Genomic DNA, 20,440 nt, shown 5'->3' on the forward strand with positions numbered 1-20,440 from the left:
TGTCTCAATAAATGCCAGAGAAGCCAAAGACACATGCTTGACTCAAGAGATCACTACACTGCTCACACTTGTTGTTTTGAGAAAGAGAACAACCAGGGCTTCTTTAACATTGTCATACTGCTGGTTTAGACGTTATGGTGCACCTGCAACTGTAGCACATTTATGGATGTGGTGAGACCACCTTCAACATAAAACATACAACGTAGACTATGTGTGGAAAGACAGTGAACAGTTGGTAGGGAAAAACACACACAATACACAGATTTACTAAATGCAATTTCCAGGTGTTCATCTTCATCACGTCATGCATAAGTTTAAGTAGGAAGTAATCCACCGGCTGTACACTCATTTTTAATGCATCACCTCCCTCAGTCAGTACCACCAGCACCACCAATCACTTAGTCATGACAGGGCTATGGGATAAAAGAACAAGAGAATTGCATCGGCCTTTCCAGGCAAACCTCCAGCAACAGCACTCTCACAATGAATAAACAAGTAGCTCAGTCATCAAGTCAACCTGTCAATTAAAGGCTGTTCCTACAGAGCTCTGCCTGATGCTTTTGACTCCTAAGCGAGAGGCTATACATTTTGTTCGATGTAGTCAGAAGCGTAGTGTAGCATTTGACATGAGCATGACAGTTAACAATTGAGTATATGTTGCACAGTTCCCAACCAGGATCTCACAAAATCAATGCAAGTTTGTAAAAGCAAAGCATTTCATCAATTTCAAAGACAGTTTGATTAGGCTTTGATTTGATTTTAAGTTTGATTAGGCTTTAAAGATATGATAAACAGCTTGCATGTGACTTCAGACAAACAGTCCTTCACTGTTGTGCGATTGTTATACGAATATGTGACATTGTTATGAACAATATTATGACGAACAAGGTATCTAATGTTTGAATGACATCTATCACATAGTTTCATCATAGCGATTGTTGTTGGATTGCACAATTGTGAAGTGCCACTGTTTAGATGGAGGTTGATGCAAAGCCCTCTTGTGTCTGAGATCTGAAACGAGAGACGGTCCGATCAGGTAGGTCTGCGAGCTCTCGTAGTGAGCCGAGACGTAGATCTCCTCGATAAGATTCTTATTGTAGAAATACTTCACCAGCAGTCTGTCCATGTTGCTGCGCGGGTCATGTTTATCGTAGTATCTCCTGACCTCATATGGCAGGTCCTGGGCATGCTTGTAGTGGTGGGAGTTGAGGTTTCCCAGGCTGTAGTAGGCGTATTCGTCGTGCTTGTCCAGTTTGGGAAGCAGAGGACCACTCTTGCCGTTGTTGCGGAAGTAGTGGAAGCCATATTCCCCATCCTTGGGGTTGCAGAGGGACACCATGTTGTTGTCGACACAATTTTGCACATACCAGAGCAGGAGTACGTAGCCATGCCTGGGTGGTGGACTGCCAAAGCCTGTGTCGTTCAGCTCCTTTACTGTGTTCAGGGTCCTCAGTGAGGAGGCTGCTCCAGTGAGTGACAGCAGTACGCCGACAAGGAGAACCAACTGATTCACTGCCATCCTTTTTCAGGAGTAGAGGAATTATACATAGGGTTAGTTAAAACACGGCATCGTCTCATTTTGTGGTGTCCAAGTGACTAGACTAGGTTAGAAGATCTGTTTGGGTAGAGACAACTCAGTCTCTTCTGTCTAGAATCTACTACACCAAGGTGTCAGGACAACCTGAACAATACACTGCTTGAATTATGAGTATTTGTGATTTGTGATATTTCTGAGGGACAGAGATCATTGAAGAAAACTAAGAAAACTATGATAAGCATCATGGCCACTGTTTGAAGGCATATTTGATTTTACATGTCATGCCATTTACATACAATGGCTTAGATTCTATTGGCTATACAGTTATGTACCAAAATGAACCTCAACTAAACAAACACTTGTGTTAGTACATGTCTAAAGCATTACTTTTCATTCAGTCTGTAAAAACTGAAGTGAATAATGTATTTACAGTGTATACAGGGAACAATTATACAAAAGTCGACCAAATTCTGTCTCTCTTACCTCTCTCTTTCAGTGGAGGTCTTTCTCAGTCTTTTCTTACGGACTCTCTGAACTGATATGTAAATCTTGGCTCTGGTTTACTTTTATAGAGCCACCTCCTGTTCCACTTCACTTTTCTCCACTGTCTCACAGGATGCAAAGTTGGACTTCTCTGCATCCTCTGCATGTAACTGGTTGCTGTCATGGGTGACACCCTGCAATCTCTAACTGACAAATAACCCCCCCCTGAAACCTCTTGGTTTGTCAACACAGTCTATTTCAGCAAACAAAATGCTAATCAAAATGATGAAGATGCGCCAGAATATTATGTCCTCTTAAATGTGTCATGGGGGAGTAGGAAGAAGCATGCAATGAGAGGGGCAGGTGCAGAGCTGAGGAAGAGCCCGAATTTGCATTTTTGATCAGCTAGAAGAGATATGAACACCAGAGGACTTGATTTATGTTATATAATATTTTGAAACATGTTGGTAATACTGCACTGCCCTGGGGGAGTACAGCAAGGCTCAGATGGCAGGGTATCAGGAGGAAGCTATGTATGTGCTTAGTTGAAGAATGTACAATAACACCCCATACATGTGATATCTTTTAGTCCAGGTCTTATACTTTCATGCCATGAATAAAATATGAATGGTTCCTTTGTGTTCAGTCACTTTCATATAGACATGTGAGGGAAAGTCCACATCTGGAGAGACACATACTGTAAGTGTGTGTGTGCGTGTGTGCGTGTGTGTGTGTGTGGGGGGTGGGTGAGTGTGTGTGCGTGAGAGAGAGAGAGCTTTTTTGCTTTTCCCCCTATACAAGAATACTGAACTGTATGCTTGCACTTCTTACTGTTAGCTCACTCCCAAATCCCAATGTCATATCAAAGCCTCTCTACTATGTTATAAATAGATTATACTTTTAAATGATCCCAGTGGTGCAAACAAACGAGGCTCTTGCACGGAGGTGGAAGGGGGAGAGAAAGGCATTAGCATTTAATTTGCAAAGATTTAACACCAAATTAGGTTTCGTCTGGCTGCATATACCACCCCACCCCCTCCCATCCTCCTATCCTTCAGTAAACTCTGCTTACATAGATAGGTAATCACCAAAGCAACAAGCTGTGTGCACCCTGCTTTTGTGCCTTTGATTTGACTGCTTTGAACAGCTAGCACCAGGCAGCAGGATTGCATAGTGAAAGCCCACTCACGGTGCTCCCCTCCAGCCTTGTCTACGCCAGTATCACGGCCAGTATCACAGTGGGCGTGACCTTGAGGGAGACCTCAAGTTGCCAGGTGAGAGTCTCACTTCTGTTTTCTATTCATTGGAATAGGACCACAGAAAGTACACACAGCTGGCAGCGGTTGAACATTTGCTATGTGTATATATTCTACCTCATGGAAGGGGGGTTAGTTATGGCGAACATAAGAGCATATTGCATTGCATAGCATAGTGTATTCCAATGCTAATCTTTTAATTGTGCCCAAAGTGGTCCACAAGCAAAGCGGAGAAGCTGCTTTTATCCATTATGCACCGAAGCTATGGAACACCCTGCCCCTGTACTGTACATCAAACAGGGCAAATTCTGTAAACATCTTTTAAAAAGAACTGAACACATATGAGAGCTTTCGCTCACTTTTATCTTGCAGCCTATTTCTTCACATTATTTTACATTCTATTGCTGCTATTTACAGGGTCTTCCTATTTTCACTGCATTAATTGTATTGCATGTGTTTGTTGTATCTATCTCCTTACCATCTTGTGAATTCTAAATCTCTGATATTATTGTTTTGTTAGTTTGTTTGTATCATTACATTTTTTCTCTTGGCCCTTTTTCCCCCTCAGAACAACCATAGCTTGAAAGGAGAGTAGAGACTGTTGAAAGCTTTCAAATATACCTCAATATACCAGTAATACAATACACCTCTTTACAATTCTGGACTGTAACTCTGAAAAAAGGCCCTTGCGGTCAATACCCACACACAGGATGAGCAGCTAGGACTCGCTGAGGTGAAATGATAATGGGGTGAAAGACACAGCAAGCAAACATGGATTTTGGTGGAGAGTGCAGATTTATTTACAGTGAAAATGTAGTGTAGCCTAGAAATCTAGACAGGGCTAGTCTAGCAACTCTCCGTTGGCTTGTGAGCTCCAGAAATCGAAACTTAATCAGGGCATTGAAATCGTGTATAGAGTCGTTTGGTGGGCTTAACATAATGATTGATGGCAGAGTTGCAACGGTTTGGCTTGAATTCTCTGCTACTTGAAAACAAATATCCTATTGCGTCTGCGAACGGTGAGTGCCCAGACCCTACATTTTAATGTGGGTCTGGCTCGCCAGGCTAAATGTAGTGAGCCAACAAACAGAAAACAAAAACACTTTAGACAAAACAAAACAAAAAACAACCAACAGGTTATTCAATAATAAAAAATGCTCAATACTCAGCTTGGAGCCTCACAGCAAGCTGCCGCATCAAAATGCTCCAAGACTTCTCTTCTAGACTCTCCAGACTCAAGACCATGGGCTAAACCAATTTAGAGGGGTGACTAATGGTTTGTACAATATCCCTACACTGATAAAATCTTCCCTTGTATACAAAGACACATACATACACAAGACATAAGGAGGTCTCCTTTTTCACAAACTCTATCTGCCAATATACTTCAGGAACCCCTGATGAAGTGATATGTCTAAGAGTATCAATATTGCACACCATAACAGAATACTAATAACTTGGATATATTTCCACATACATGCAATATGTACTAGAACGCCATTTATCCCGCTTGCCTGCTTTCATATCTATGTTTCCTCGTGGCTTATAGACCTAAGCGGCTTGCAGCGGACTAAGCCACAGTGACGTATGGAAATGAGAGCACACAGCAGTATGCTATTAATGTGTCTGTGAGGGCCTAACTTTCACTCTCATTTCCTCTCTTTCTCTCTCTCTTCTCTTCTCTCACTCTCTGCCCCACAACACACACACACACACACACACACTCTCTCTCTCTCTCTCTCTCTCTCACACACACACACACACACACAGACATACACACACAAACAAACACACAGTATATCCTTCAATATGATTTTATATGAATAGTTTGGTTCCAAAACACTATATCCACCATTTTAATGAACTCATAAATATTTTTTTACATTTTTTTTCCAAGTAATTTCAGTAGACCTGTAATTACGTATTGTTATTTGATTTATCTTTACTCAATCAAAACAACACAACTGCAATTTAATTGATATTACCTGAAATACACAATTAAATAGCCTGGCTTTTAAATGTTTTTAAAAACGGAGATATAGCGTTTTGGAACAAAACTCTTCATATGTTTGTTATATATTTTGAAGTAATAGTAATCGGTGTGGTGGGTAAGGGACATTCAATTGTACAGATGGACTTACTTTTTTGTACTGTATGTGCACATTTATTTTCATGTGTGAACAACTTAACATGGGAAATTGTGAGAATTTAACCAGAACATGATTGTGCAAAATGTGCCAACATAGCTAAATCCAACTGTAAACATTTAGATATTAAAACAAGATATTAAACAAATCACAAAAATACACGTTCAAAATCCAAATAAGACTCTTAACCAGACTAGCCTGCTAACACTGACAGACTCACAACAGTTCTCTCATCCTGTGTCTCCTGCTGTGGAACTTTCTGTCCTCTTAAGAATTCTGCACTAATTGCAGTTAGCTCCTCCCTTTGACTCAAATGAGGTGTTACTACTAATTGTCGATCTGAGTTACGGTGTACATATGAGGACATCCTCAAATGTCAGAGTCAGGTGTCAGATATCAGATGAAAAGGCATCAGGTCTCAGGAAAACCTCTGTCATGTTTATGGAATTACACGTCAGGTAAGGGGGTAACACTTTTCTTGACGGGTGAGTTCATAACACATTCATAGCAGCTGTCATAAACTACACATAAAGCATTCATGACTGTTTCATGAGACATGACGTGTTATGAACTCACCTGTCAAGTAAAGTGTTACCAAAAAGGGGGTAACACTTATCGACAGTATCGACATACGAGTGACATGACACTGTCATGAAAATATGACACTGTCATGACACATGAACTCTAACCCTAATCCTAACCCTAGCTCTAACCCTAACCCTAACTTGTTATGACAAAAAACAAATTTCACTTAATAACAGAAGCGTTATGTCATAAACGTTTATGACTTGTTTATGACACATTCATGACAGTGTCATGTCACTCTTATGTTGATACTGACAAGTAAAGTGTAACCAAAAAGGGTCAAAAGGAAAATCTGTGTCAGATAAAACTGCATCAGGCATCCGGCCTCAGATGAAAAGCAGTCAGAGTCAGGTATCAGACATCAGATGGAAAGGCATTCAGATCTCAAGAAAACCTTTGTCAGAAAAAGCGAAAAGGCCTCAGATGAAAAGCTGTCAGATAGCCTACAGCAGAGCAGGTAGTTAGCTGAATAAGATGAAGTAACTTTTTTAATGCAGAGCTGTTCCTTCCAAACTAGGGATTATAGCAAACATAACACAAAATTATATTCACTTACTATGTAGTTAGGGAATATAAACAGTTTACACAACAACAAAGTCTTTCTGATATGGTTATGGTATTAATAATTGAAAATGTACGGTAACTAGCTGTGGAAGCTTGCATACCCCGGTTGGCAGTGGCTATCCAGATATACTAGCTAAAGTAGCCTATACTGTATATACTAAATGCTAGCTAGCTAACATAACACCAAACCTTTTCTCAGTTTTTCGTCTGAGGTTGTTTCGTTTGAGATTGTTTCGTATGACGCCACTTTTTCTGACAGGTTTTTCTGAGACCTGATGCCTTTCCATCTGATGTCTAATACCTGACTCTACCCTGACAGCTTTTCATCTGAGGCCGTTTTGCCTGATGCAGTTTTAAGTGACACAGATTTTCCTGACCCTCAAGGTTGAGCTATCAAGTGTGATATTGATAAATAAAATATCAGTGTCCAGTTATATCTCTTAACAAGATGAAGTGTCTGTCACTTTGTTCCTATGAAAAACAGACTACCTAGCATGACCAGCTAGCTGCTAGAGCAATAGCAGACTTTTGGTGGTATGAATTAGCCTAAAGGTAGCTTACTACTAAAATGTTCAAGCTAAGTCTGTGTGAGTCTGTACACATTTCTATAACTAACTAACAATGTGTGTTTTAATCCAAGTTGATGGCAATAGAAACGTACATATGCGATGCTACAATTAGCTGCAAGTCTCCCGCCTCACATTAAAGTGATGGTGTTGGGGGCAATTTATTTCTGACAGACAGAAATATCACACCTTCATTGATAGCAGTGGAGGTGATGAAAGTGAATTTGAATTGAAAATATTGGGGATACAACAGATAAGCAATGAAAAATAAAGCGTTAGTCCAGGAGCATCACAGAATCACATTTATCCTGTGGTATCGCAAAATGTTAGCCCAGGACCATCACAGAGTGACATTCATCCTGGACTGTTGTTTATTGTTAGTCCTGGACAATCACAGCCGTAGTTATTCTATGCTGTCATTAAGTGTTGATCCAAGACTACCAGCATTATGTTTAGCCTGGGCCCACATAGAGTGACAATCATCCTTACTTTGTCCACACCTTATTTTAATCATTCGAATTTATGTTTCAGAAAACTGGGAAACCTTTCAGGATGTCTGGTAAGTGTGAAAGACTGCGTGATAAAAAGTGTCATCATTAGTGTATTTCAAATTATGTCAAATTAAAGATATCCTTTTCCTTTTTATTAGATAACCTTGTTGGAACAGTTGGACCTCACACTATCTACGTCTCTAGTCTGAAGAATCTTTTCGAGGACGCATATTCAGATGAGGTTCCAACTAATTTTCAGCCATGTGTCTCATATGATTGTCACATATGATTTTAAGTTTTAAAACCAGATAAATTGCTACTTTTACTATTTAAAAAAATATGTAAATACAACATTAAAAGCTGGAGGGGGGGGGCATGGTAGAATTTGCCTATTAACTAGAGATGCACCGATATGGAATTTTAGGGCCGATAACGATAACTGATATTTATTGGTTTGTTGTGGCCGATACCAATACGATAACCGATAATATTACTCTTGAAAAAAAATAGTGAAAAGTGATTTGGGGAAAGCATTTAATAATAAACATAATTGTATTGCAGTAATTTTACCTACCACCAAATGATGGACAGAACTCATAATAGTCCTCAATAGTACAGCAGTCAACATAACAGTAGCCTAGCCCTACAGTATGTGTGGCTCCTTTAAGTGAACCTGATGTCAGTGAATTGCGAGTGGCTAGAGAGTATGAATCGTTTTCATTTAGGACTAAACACTCATAAACGGCTCAGCTGGGAATAAGCTACAGTATAGCGACCAAATCAGAGTTTGTGAGGGAAACTTAGGTTTAGTTTCAACTGCGGGTAACTGAATAAAGCTGCAACTCCTCAGACTGTATCTTATGTCCGTCTACTCTGTTGCGCACAACCTGCTGCAGCAGAAATGAAAGGGGTTAGCCCCGAAGGTTTTAATAACTTATTATGATGACCTGTCTGGAACTGAAGCAGGAATGGTTAGCATATTTCTAGGTAATAATACAAAACCCAAACTAAAGTAATGCAAATATAATACTAAAACACAACTTAGAACTAGGCCTACTTATGTACTCTTCCCACTAACGAGTTTGTTTATTTGTTTCCCTGAACAGCGCTGTAAAGTGCAAACACATCAGCACAAGACGACTCTAGATAGGGCTGAGCTCCGCTCTGGTAAGGTTAAATGGCGGATCATTCACGAGAGGATTTTGAGATGCACAGATTCCCAAATGAACGCATATCCACAGATTTTGTTAGAGTGGTGAAATACATTCACACCGCTGACATTATATTGAGGAAAAAGTATAGCCAACCAAGCTCAAGTAGCTCAGTGTAGCCAGATGGACCTTACGTAGGCCTAAATTAGGACTTTAAAAAATATCGGCAAAAAAAAATCGGCCAGAATTCTGTTATCGGACAGATAATAATATTTTCATTTTTTCACTTATCGGCCAATAATATATCGCCCGCCGATATATCGTGCATCCCTACTATTAACCTACTAGTGCTGTTCAGCAAACAATGTACAGCAAATTTTGGGTTCAAAGAGTAATTTTAAAGAAAATCATGCAGGAATTTGAATTGATCTAACTATGTTTCTTCAACAGGTGATCGATTCTTTCCTTTTTCTGCTCTGCAAGGTATTATTATTAATACTGAGCATTTAATTATCAGTACTCATGAGGCAGATATAGGATGTGATAATATACTTTGACTAAGTTTTTAAATGTAATCTCACTATTTTTGTGTTTTTGTTTGACACAGGACTCTCCAGGTACCATTCATGTATCAAGCCACATAATGACCAAAATCTCGGAGGGTTCTTCTAGAGCCAGAAACACCTACTTTTTGAAGGTGTGTGTGTGTATTTTCTTAATGTGCAGTAGGTCAGCAGACTTGGGCTTACTATACCTATATAAATTTGAAAGTAAGTGTGGTCATTTAAATTTTGAAGTTTTTAAACTCTTTTCTTTCTCTCCTGTTAGATGAACATCTTCCAGAAGTATGTCGTGGGAGCCATGCTGGAGAACAGCAACCATTGGACTCTTTTCGTAAGTGCTCTGCTGCTTGCTCTTTTTCACATGCTTTCCGTGCATAAAAACAGTTGAAATTTGGAATCTGTAAAACTCACAATGTTCTCTGCTCTAGTATGCAGGCATAGAACGGAGAATTGTAGTTTATATGAACTCCCTTGGAGAGTCCAAAGCCAAGGAACAGGATATCCTGAACAACTGGAGGTGATATCCGCAAACAGTGGCAACCTATTTTTTACCTGATTAACACTATACTGGGGTCCATTTCCCTAATGCATAGTTCCTAACTATGATGCACCTTCTGTGGTAGCCGAGTTACAGTTATAACTCCTTGAATCTATACAAAATAACTACCTCATTATCTTTTCTCCATTCTGACCAGCTCATTTGCTGCAGCGAGGGGCTGTGATGGGCCCTGGGAGATTGTTAATGTCCAGCATCCAATGCAGACAGATGGACACTCTTGTGGTGTCCATGTCATTCTGGTAATTTTTGTTGATATTGCATTGCATTGTTGCACTAAATCAGTGATTATTTTTGTCAACATAGCACTCACTATATTTTTTCAGTGCCCTCATCACATTCTCATACTGTACATATTCAAACCTGGAAGCTACTTATAAGTACAGTTCAATCTTCCGGAACATTTAGCATGTCTGCTGGAGCAGGTTTTGGTCACAAGCTTATTTCTCTAATCTTTAGGCCACTTTGTTCTTCATTCCCCAGTATGCACAAGCGCTCTTACATGGTGGGGCAGTTGAGCAGGGCATTGTGAAGGACTTTAGATGGGAGATGTCCGAAATACGAGCACAGCTGTGCCATGATCTTTTCAGGTCATTAGGTAAAGTATTTCAGTTATCTAACATTATACATAGTATACATAGTAAATGGGATAGATTTGTTTATGCTTTTACTTAACGTCCCACAGTGGCAAAAATCGAGTTTGTAACTGTATTCCACATGTTCATTTTTCTGTTCTATGTAGCTCTGTCGAATATTTGGGCACTGACACCTGATATTCTTAATGTGCATAAAACGATGATTCAAATGACACTAAATAAGTTTGCTATAGGCTATTTACTTCCACCTTTGACTTCCACCTTCGCTTTTAGGACTATAAAGGCCTAAAAATAACCTTTTTTTGTAATGCCCACTATGCTTTACCACCAACACATTCTGATGATGTGAGTACACACAGAATGAGGAAGAAACCCTGAATACAAATCATGTTAATTTATGGTATACAGGAAATTGGTTAACCATCAGCATGGTTTCTATGTATTAACTTTAAATTAATTTAATCTGTAGACAGGACACAAAAGTGCAGCGACTGCTGGCGGTTAATGCGATCTGAAACAAAGGTGAAGTATACCATGTAACCATTTATGGGAATAATCTTTATTGGGGCAGTTTAAAAGTGATGTTTGGGTGTAACTATCATGTGTTTGACCTATTCTCAGTCCTCACTTTGCTTCGAGTACCCATGTACACCAGGGGTATTCAATTATTTAAGCGCTCCTCAAGCAATGGCCCGGAGCATCATAATATTTGAATGATTGAATGGTTGAATAACATGCCTGTATAGGCTATCTGTCTATCTATCTATCTATCTATCTTTCTATTTATCTATCTATATCAAAATCCTTTTAGGGAAGTCCCTCCACTCGGCGGCCATATTGCAATGCTTTTTGGGGACTTATCGGGCATCTATTCCGGCAGAAATGCGCATGGCTTCACAACACCAACTTTGCTCCAGCTGCGAGATCACAACACATGATTGGCACAATGTCTTCACAACACACCACATGATTGGCTCAATGTATTCACATGTCCACGTTTTGCCGCGGAAGGGGTGGGATACTGTATGTGTAGACAGACTAACCCAATGCATTTCTATAGAGGATTTTCTGAGTGCTCTCTGTTTATATATCCGGCTATTGGGAGTAAAACAGAGTAGCCTGAGCTATTTTAAGATCTTAACGTGAACTTGAAATAAGATTTGAGCTGAGACAAGGAGGGATATTCCACAGCTGGTTCCTTGAACCCATCCATCAACAACTTTAATTGTTTTTTTGATGTTGAGCAGAAATCCTACTTTGTAACATCAGTGGTGCTTCAGATTGGCGCTTTTAATGATCACTAGGCTACTGTCTAAGAATACAAACATGTCCAAAAGACATTATTAAAAGCTCTTTCCTCACTGTCTACCTTTCTCCTCTTTGAGTAATCCATGATTTTAAAATAACTTATTTATTGCTCTTCCTCTCTCCTCTCTTTCGTTTTCCCTGTCAGACTCACTGATCTACAGTATAAAGAACAGTTCACCATAGAACTTTCACTCACTGACTCGACTTTATCAGAATGTACAGATTTAATTGGCTGAGTAGCAGCAAGCGAGATGATGATTTCTCAAGCTACTGAAGTTTATCTGTTATACTATAGCCTACGAAACATTTAGCGCAGCTATGAAAAATCTATAGTGAAAATCTCAATATGGTCCGGGTCCGGATAGGATCACGTCAGGGTCCGGACCCGGACCGCGGCACGCCAATTGAAGACCTCTGATGTACACCATGTAGGAATGACAATTAACACACCTTGATCCTAAATTTAAAAACCTTAATCCTTAAAGTGTAACTTTATTAGTATTTGACAACTTTCTTTCCATTTAAGGTCAAGTGTGATGGCTGTGCTGCCTACAGGCATGCACGCTGTGCAAAAAAAGTGTGTCCTATCTGCGTCTATTGTATAGGTGAGTACATTTTCTGACATGTCTACAACATGAGCACAGATGCTGACAACTAATTGTGTTCAACAATTTATCACTCTTATTTTACTTAGTATAAAACTTTTTTAACATTAACAGATGATTGATAATTGCATGTGAACTGATTGTGAACTTAGTTGTACTGAACATCATGAATTCATGATTCTAAAATGCTACAGAGCACTTACATTCATCTTTATACTTCAGAGATCAGAAAGAATTTAGCAGACAAGGGACAGATTTTTGGGAGTATATGGGGAGAAGACATGGAAGAAGAAGGAAGGAAAGGAAGGAGGAAGGAAGATATGTTAGAAGATGAAGGGGGAGAAGATCAGGGAAAGGGAAACCTTGAGGAAAGTCACAGCAAGGACAAAGATCAGGGAAGGGTCCAGGAAAAGGAGGAAGAAGAACAGGGACAGGTCCAGGAAAAGGAGGAAGACCAGAGACTGGCCCAGGAAAAGGAGGAGCAAGGCGTTATTGCAGTCCCTGGTCGCCTAGCGGTCACAGGGGCCAAACATTTTTTTTACAAAATGACTCCGGAGGAAATTCAGAGAAGAATTAAGGGTGAAAACATGTCAGTCAATGTCTTCAGGAGTCTTATTGGGGTAGGTTTTCATGAAATGTCTGTAGTGCCAATTTATAATCACATTAAGTATAAGTAAGTATAAGTATATATACTCTTTTGATCCCGTGAGGGAAATTTGGTCTCTGCATTTATCCCAATCCGTGAATTAGTGAAACACTCTCCGCACACAGTGAAGCACACACTAATCCCGGTGCAGTGAGCTGCCTGCAACAACAGTGGCTCGTGGAACAGTGAGGGGTTAGGTGCCTTGCTCAAGGGCACTTCAGCCGTGCCTACTGATCAGGGTTCGAACAGGCAACCCTCCGGTTCCAAGTCCGAAGCGCTAACCAGTAGGCCACGGCTGCCTCAACCCATTATACAGTTGCCACTGAAATTATTCAACCCCCTCTTGATAGTGTTTAACTATTTTTTTTCAAGAAACCTTGAAAATTTAGTACCTGACCCAATTTAGACAGCACTATATAAAACAAGATGTGGTTTAACTAAATTCAACCCAAAATGGCTCCAACAAGCTTCTTCAAATTACCACTGTGCTGCCAAATCACAGTATTATAGTCTGAAGTATCACCTCAATGCACCTGTCTGTACTGTATATCATCACATTGCACTTTTCTGCTTATTTGCACCTCTGGTTAGACGCAAACTGCATTTTGTTGTCTTTGTACTTGTACTCTTCACAATCAATGGCAATGAAGTTGAATCTAACCTAAACTAATCTTTGACAGTGAATGGAAACTTCAGTCATTTGCATTTATCATGCTAAAAATCAGATTCTAGGCACTACGCTAATGCCAAACCTGATTTACATTTACAAGGCGGGATGTGATAAAAGCATTGATAATGGTTTCCAGATTGTTGTGATATAAAAAAAAAAGGTTTGAGCTTAGCTAAAGTTCTTAGATGATAAAAGCGGCCCTTCACCAAACTGCTCACTAGTTTACTAAAATTCAAAGAACTATCAACTAGGACACCAATATTTTTAACTACATTTTGCAGATATGCAGAAAGGAGGCCTAGTGTGCTGATTGAGCTGTTAATGATGCTGGGGTAGCCAAATTAACATCACTTCTCTTCAGTCATTGAGTTGTAGAAAAGTCTATAATGTTAGTTTGGCTTTTCATTGATTCACTCGTCTGCCAAAATTGTTTTTAAAATATGTCTAAATATGTAAAATATGTAATAGCCAAAAATGGATGCATGTGATTTAGTTTATTTTTTAATCGATTCACAGCCCTAGTTTTAAACCATATGCCATACCATAGGTCTTATAATAATTTGTTGTTTTGCTGTGATTGATGTTTTTTTTTCACAGACAGACTCTGATGAAGATGATTGAAAACAGCAAAATATATGATTGCGACTCTACTTTTAGCTTAGACACATTCATTCGGACCAGCTGCACTGGGGCATGTTCTTTCCGTGCTGTGCGGGAAATTGGATCAGTTGAATTTTTAGTTCCAAATTGTAAAAAAAAAAAAAAAAAAAGAATACTAAACAGAATGTTGTCTTTATTTACTCTTTATTTACTTTGCAGACTTTTTAGTTTGTAAATAAAAACATATTCAACATTCTGAGTTTCTTTGTTTTTTTAATAATTTCATACATTTACATGTATGGGCAAATTGAACACACAACCGGTATAAGTAATTATAATGGGGTGTGATGAAATAGTGTGTGTTGGGGGGGGGGGGGGGGGGGGGGGGGGGGATGGTATAATGGTTAGGCTAGCCTACAGAAAATCTAATTAACCAAATTGTGTGATATAATGAGTTTTTAAATGTATGCCTACAATGGTTTATTAAAGAAACATATAGTTATTTATATGGTCAGTCATAATGTTTATTTTAATGAATAGTAAGGGAATTTAAACCATAGTCAATGCAGACAAAATTCCATATCTGCTGTGAGTCATGTCAGCTGGTGTTGCCACGTCGTGGACGGTCAGGCGCAATCTATTACTTAATAATGTGTGTTCTACATAGTGTCACTTTTTTCCATAGACTGAAAGGGAACAAGCCCCCCCCCCCGTATTCTCCATAAAGATTAGTCAATTATGTACCTACTTCTTCCTTCTGACATTCTCTAAATGACTTACGCCTACTGGTTGTGTGGGGTGTAATGGTGTGTGTGTTGGGGGGTGTAAAGATGACACAGAACACACAGGATAATTTGTGTTCTAGACACATGCTTTATTAGTACTCTCGCTCATGTTATACTGAATCAAACAATTTTTAATCTCATACAGAATCAGAACCAACTTCACCGTGATCACAGAGTTCATAGCTTAACCAACTCTTGTTTTATTATAATACCCCTGAGGTCAGATCAGGCCCGGATCTGGGCAACATCCGCTACAACTAACAGCGGAGACAGTCTTTCATCACATGTCATCATCAATATGCACACATGATTATACTGTAAGAGCAGGGTTTAGAATTGCCCTGACCCCCATTACTGCTTAGAGAATCTGAGGCGTTTATGTTTAAATGTTGAGCTTCTCAATCGCTTTTTGAGAGGGTAATCAGGGGTTTCCACTGTCTTCGCTAGTGTTTCAGCTTTGCAAGACAAAGTGCCTGAAACCATAGTACCTTTTCGACTTGGAAATAATGGTCTGATTTTATGGGTTCTGTCAACAATATTAATGGGATATGGGACATTGATGTGACCTTGACTCTCTGCCTGTACAACATGGCTATGTAGTCTGTCTATCATATCTTCAATGGGATTGGGAATGTTTGTCCAACAGCTAACAATCTGCGTGACATTAATTAATTTTTCAACACTTGTCAACTCAGTAGTACTGCTCCCCATGGTTGGCACAGACACTGCTGCACTGTCTGAATTGCTTTGCACCAATTTATCTGTGTGTAGATTATCCATAGTACTAGTGCTACATATGGTTGGCCCAGGGACATCTGCATTGTCTGAATGACTTTGCACTGATTTCTCTGTGATTAAATTTCCAATTGTAGTGCTTCCAGTGGTTGGCAATGGGACACATTATGCACACATAAAACAAAACACTGATTTCGGTTTACCTTGGAGGGCACAAGAACTGCTTCCTCAGTTGTGCAAGAGCTTTCTCCAGAGTGCTTTGGCATTCGTTGCTAACAATGGCATATGCCACCGGAACTCCTCGTCCATGATCATCCCTTACAAGGAGTGTGAGCAGAGGAAAGTCATACTGATTGACACAGTGAGTCCACAAACACAAGCTGCTTGCCATATTTATCTAAGTTTGACTTCATCATCGTCGTCTGAAGAAGAATAATCAGCTCCTGATATGACGTGTATGGCTGGTAAAATAACACATGCTCTTGCATTGCCCCAGTCAATAAACATTCAACACTCTGGTTGTCATTAGAATTGAAGTGTTTCCTTCTCGTGACAGTTGTTCTCACATTGTCAATATGCCGTGGTGTGACAAAGTACATTCTATCATGAACGTTACTGTGTCCTTGATTTCTGGCCCACTTGTGACACTCAAGATTATGTCTGGTTTTGTTCCAAGGTAAAGGAGCTCTTCTATTTTCATTTTCAGCTCAGGGGCCATACAGTTTGAGTGTACATCCTCAGGATCGCTGGTGCTATGGTTAGTATGGTGGTCATATACACGCTGTACAATTACTGTGTAACCTTCCCAATCAGTGTTGACTTTGAATGAGACATAAGCCTTGCAGCCTACGGATCTGTAACTTTTCGGCTTTGGATGTCCAAACCGAAGACAATTAAATTTGAAATAATTGTTTTCCTGGTCTTTCTTTGAGGTGCAATTGAATGTGCTGTATTGTCCATATGTACATCTAGTTTAGCTTTCCTGGATCCACCTTTTCGTTTCTCTTCATTGATAACTGCTTTAATAACTAGATGTACCGCATAGCGGTACAAAATATGACCGCCGCTCAGTCCTGTACATCCGTTCCGCGAAAATAAATCACACTTCAATTTGTCTCCATATTTTACTCCATCCCCCACTCTTGAAACTTTTGTGTATGCTTGTTTGGCATGCCTGAGTGTGTGTGTGCGGCTGCACAGAAAGTACCCTACTGGTGCTGAAAAGGTGAATAGATTGTAGAATAGCCAAAGAAGATGTAGAATTGTTATAAAACCTTTAAAATCTCTAAACAATCTCAAGTAGGGCAGTTCATCACAGTTCATCCATTGCAACTGGATTGATGAAAGGTCACTTACACCTGTAGGCTACATTGTATTTGGGAAAAGCAAAAGGTATCAGCATAATGTTATTTATTTATTTTTTTTATTTTTTTTTATGTATTTTTAAACAAAAACATCTCTGTCAGTTCCATGCCGTTTTCAACAGCTATCAAAAACAAAGGTCATTTTTGGATGGATGGATTTTTTGTGAATGTTTCTTCTTCTACATAAGATTTTAGTCATCTTTAGTTCATGTAATACTTTATTGTCAATGCACAAATTAAGTAACAGTAGTCTGAAACGTTATTGTTAATGCACAAATTAAGTAACAGTAGCCTAGTCTGAAACGAAATGCTGTTTTACATCTAACCAGTGGTGCAAATAACTGACATGTCCAAATGGGCCTTGATGAAATGCGTCGCTAGACTGTTCATACACATTTTAACGGGCCAAAGTTGAAGAGCTTTTGTCCGTTATTGTTAGTGCAAATATAGGCTGATTCATGTTCCCTTGCATTGTTTAACTGAGGTCCATGGCTAGTCTGGCTTTCATCAGACCAAGCTCAATCTTTTAAGAAATCAAAAAATAAATAGCGGGCAGATCAGGCTGGGTTCACCCAGCCTAGTCCATAGGCACCCGATATTGTTTAATTTTCCGATTGAGATATACACGCTCTGGCTATTCTAAATGCAAAAATGCATCAGGGAGTTATGACAAAACGGTAACTAACAAACTAGATCCTAATAGAAAGCTTCCCTAAGCTACAGGTAGGATTATAAGGTAGGCCTATTTACAACATAAATTGTCAATAGGCTATGCTGGCGACACAAATAAAATCTCCTTTGGAAACCAATGGCTTACGCCTTACAGTATCAAGCGGACTTAAACTGTCATATCGTGGCGAAAAGTTGTAATAACATTCACGCAGCTCCATGAGTCAAGGAAAGCGCGAATGAAGTAGCCACTTCTAAATGGGACCCACTACACAGTAGCTTAAAGGAGAATTCCGGTGTGATATTGACCTAAAGTGTATCGAAACATGATACCGAGTGTGAACGTATGTCTCATAGCCCATCTCGGCTTGTCCCCTGCACTCCAAAATCTGGCGCTAGTTAGCCGATGCTACCAACATCTTTTTCAATAGTGGTGCTTCGGCATCGGGCTAGCCATGCAAATAAATCACTGTTTTACACCCATTTACGAGGCTCAATGTATCTCCACACTTCATTGGTAGACTTCCGAGGGCCCTGACATTTAAAACGAGACATTGAGAACTTTGAAAAAGCACTGGTAGTTTACTTACAAGACGATTTATACAGACAGTATCTTCACGAAGTTTAACGTTTGCAGCCATCTTGAATTTAGTCACGATAAGTCAAGCAACGAGTAAGAATGAACAGGTATGATAAGGGATCAGATTCCAAAAATAATTCAGTGGAAATGCATGGATTCCAGTTTCTTCCAGTAGCAGCAACTGGAATCCATGCATTTCCACTGAATTATTTTTGGAATCTGATCCCTTATCATACCTGTTCATTCTTACTCGTTGCTCGACTTATCGTGACTAAATTCAAGATGGCTGCAAACGTTAAACTTCGTGAAGATACTGTCTGTATAAATCGTCTTGTAAGTAAACTACCAGTGCTTTTTCAAAGTTCTCAATGTCTCGTTTTAAATGTCAGGGCCCTAGGAAGTCTACCAATGAAGTGTGGAGATACATTGAGCCTCGTAAATGGGTGTAAAACAGTGATTTATTTGTATGGCTAGCCCGATGCCGAAGCACCACTACTGAAAAAGTTGTTGGTAGCATCGGCTAACTAGCGCCAGATTTTGGAGTGCAGGGGACAAGTCGAGATGGGCTATGAGACATACGTTCACACTCGGTATCATGTTTCAATACACTTTAGGTCAATATCACACCGGAATTCTCCTTTAAGGTGTTTTGCTAAAGCAGCCATAATGAAATGAAGGTGTCATTGTTTGGATACTTCACACACACGTGCTTTTTAATTTCACAGACTACAACTACCAAGCTGTAATCAAAGCACATCGATTCCCCTCTCACACCCTGCACGCACTTAAAACAAAATAAACAGGCGTCTCAGTCTCACACATGTATAGGCAAAACTGTATCAGACCGGTGTAACGTTGGTAAATCTTCCATTGCACAGAATGATTTTGTAGCACGTGCAATAAATGACAGTCGAAAGATACAAACAGTGCTGCTATACATTTGCTTGGTATAACCGCATGTATAGTTTTCTACAAATGCAATAAATCAAATGCCTCCATCACTCAACCAACGCTAACGGTAACATTACCTAGGTCCTTATTGATATTACAAGATTAACGTACCTGCAGTAAAAACCAAGCATGTCCGATAAACATCCTCAGATTTATTTCGGCTTCAAGAAGAAATGGGAATTACACTTCATGTGAACATCGTCCTATCCTTATTAGATGTTCGCTGCGGTAAATTACAGTCCTTGTATGAAGCGTCCATTGTTTTTTCCAACCCACTTTTAACTTCCAACAAAATTACGTCTGCAACGATGCGCCATCTAGTGGACAAACGACTACTTCTCGCCAATACTGAAAATGCAGCCATGATGATGATGATGATGAATATTTATTTTGGCTTTCTTTTAATCCTACTGATTTTCATTTTTTACCGGGGGGGGGGGGGGGCAAATCACAAATGAGTGATTATGAGCCAGGTTGATGTGGACCCTTGAGACCAACATACCATAAAAGATTCACAGAGAACTGTGTCTGCCCTACCCTCCTTTTGGGGGGTCCAGTCCAGCGGGGGGGCTGCAGATGAAAACGAAAAATGACGGTTCCATGCTATCCATGTGGGGGTACATGCCCACCAAGTTTTGTGTACCCCGGTCTTTCAGTGTCCCGGGAATCCTTGTTGGTGTACGTCACTAAATGTACACATAAATTATTTTATTGTAAGGCCCCCCATGAACGAAAGTACACAAAACTTGGCATGCATTCAGAGGGTGTCATAATGATCCTACACTTTTAATTTCGTGCAGTTTTGACCTTGTCAGCCAGAGATATTGAGATGAAAACACCACATTTTTTGCTTTTTAATTTTTAACTAGGTGGCGCTATACATGAAATAAGTGGTAATGGGATGGGTTGACATGCCCCCTTAAGACCAACATACATAAAAAAAGGTGGACCTCCTAGGCCCTACGGTTCTCGAGATATTCACAGAAAACTGTCTCCGGCCACCTACAGGCCAGTTGGTGTATAGTAACATAA

The 20,440-nt window shown here is 39.7% G+C and overlaps 2 protein-coding genes across 2 annotated transcripts; one reads left to right on the forward strand and one right to left on the reverse strand.

Moving 5' to 3' along the window:
• Nucleotides 1-335: 335 nt before the first annotated feature.
• On the reverse strand, nucleotides 336-2,072 carry si:ch211-198c19.1 (uncharacterized protein LOC100151013 homolog). The gene is made up of 2 exons (XM_042108026.1): nucleotides 2,021-2,072; nucleotides 336-1,520 (listed from the first exon to the last, which is right to left on the reverse strand). Exon 2 carries the CDS (start codon nucleotides 1,517-1,519, stop codon nucleotides 914-916), a length of 606 nt encoding a protein of 201 aa, XP_041963960.1. The 5' UTR covers nucleotide 1,520; nucleotides 2,021-2,072; the 3' UTR covers nucleotides 336-913.
• Nucleotides 2,073-6,285: 4,213 nt separating this feature from the next.
• LOC121720948 lies at nucleotides 6,286-14,345 on the forward strand. The gene is made up of 13 exons (XM_042107469.1): nucleotides 6,286-6,465; nucleotides 7,670-7,697; nucleotides 7,788-7,870; nucleotides 9,231-9,263; nucleotides 9,388-9,477; nucleotides 9,609-9,674; nucleotides 9,772-9,860; nucleotides 10,039-10,141; nucleotides 10,383-10,497; nucleotides 10,965-11,017; nucleotides 12,330-12,408; nucleotides 12,631-13,028; nucleotides 14,322-14,345. The coding sequence occupies exons 2-13, from the start codon at nucleotides 7,691-7,693 to the stop codon at nucleotides 14,343-14,345; spliced, it is 1,140 nt and encodes a 379-aa protein (XP_041963403.1). The 5' UTR covers nucleotides 6,286-6,465; nucleotides 7,670-7,690.
• Nucleotides 14,346-20,440: the final 6,095 nt, after the last annotated feature.

Source organism: Alosa sapidissima, chromosome 10 (assembly GCF_018492685.1).
Source record: "Alosa sapidissima isolate fAloSap1 chromosome 10, fAloSap1.pri, whole genome shotgun sequence".
Classification (NCBI taxonomy): Eukaryota; Metazoa; Chordata; class Actinopteri; order Clupeiformes; family Clupeidae; genus Alosa; species Alosa sapidissima.

What these genes read in the sequence shown, in the direction of transcription:
- si:ch211-198c19.1 (XM_042108026.1), bottom strand. Translation starts at nt 1,519, where the DNA reads ATGGCAGTGAATCAGTTGGTTCTCCTTGTCGGCGTACTGCTGTCACTC.
- LOC121720948 (XM_042107469.1), top strand. An exon ending in GCAACCATTGGACTCTTTTC is followed by an intron (nt 9,675 to 9,771) that starts GTAAGTGCTCTG and finishes TCTCTGCTCTAG; the next exon opens with TATGCAGGCATAGAACGGAG. An exon ending in TATCTGCGTCTATTGTATAG is followed by an intron (nt 12,409 to 12,630) that starts GTGAGTACATTT and finishes TTTATACTTCAG; the next exon opens with AGATCAGAAAGAATTTAGCA.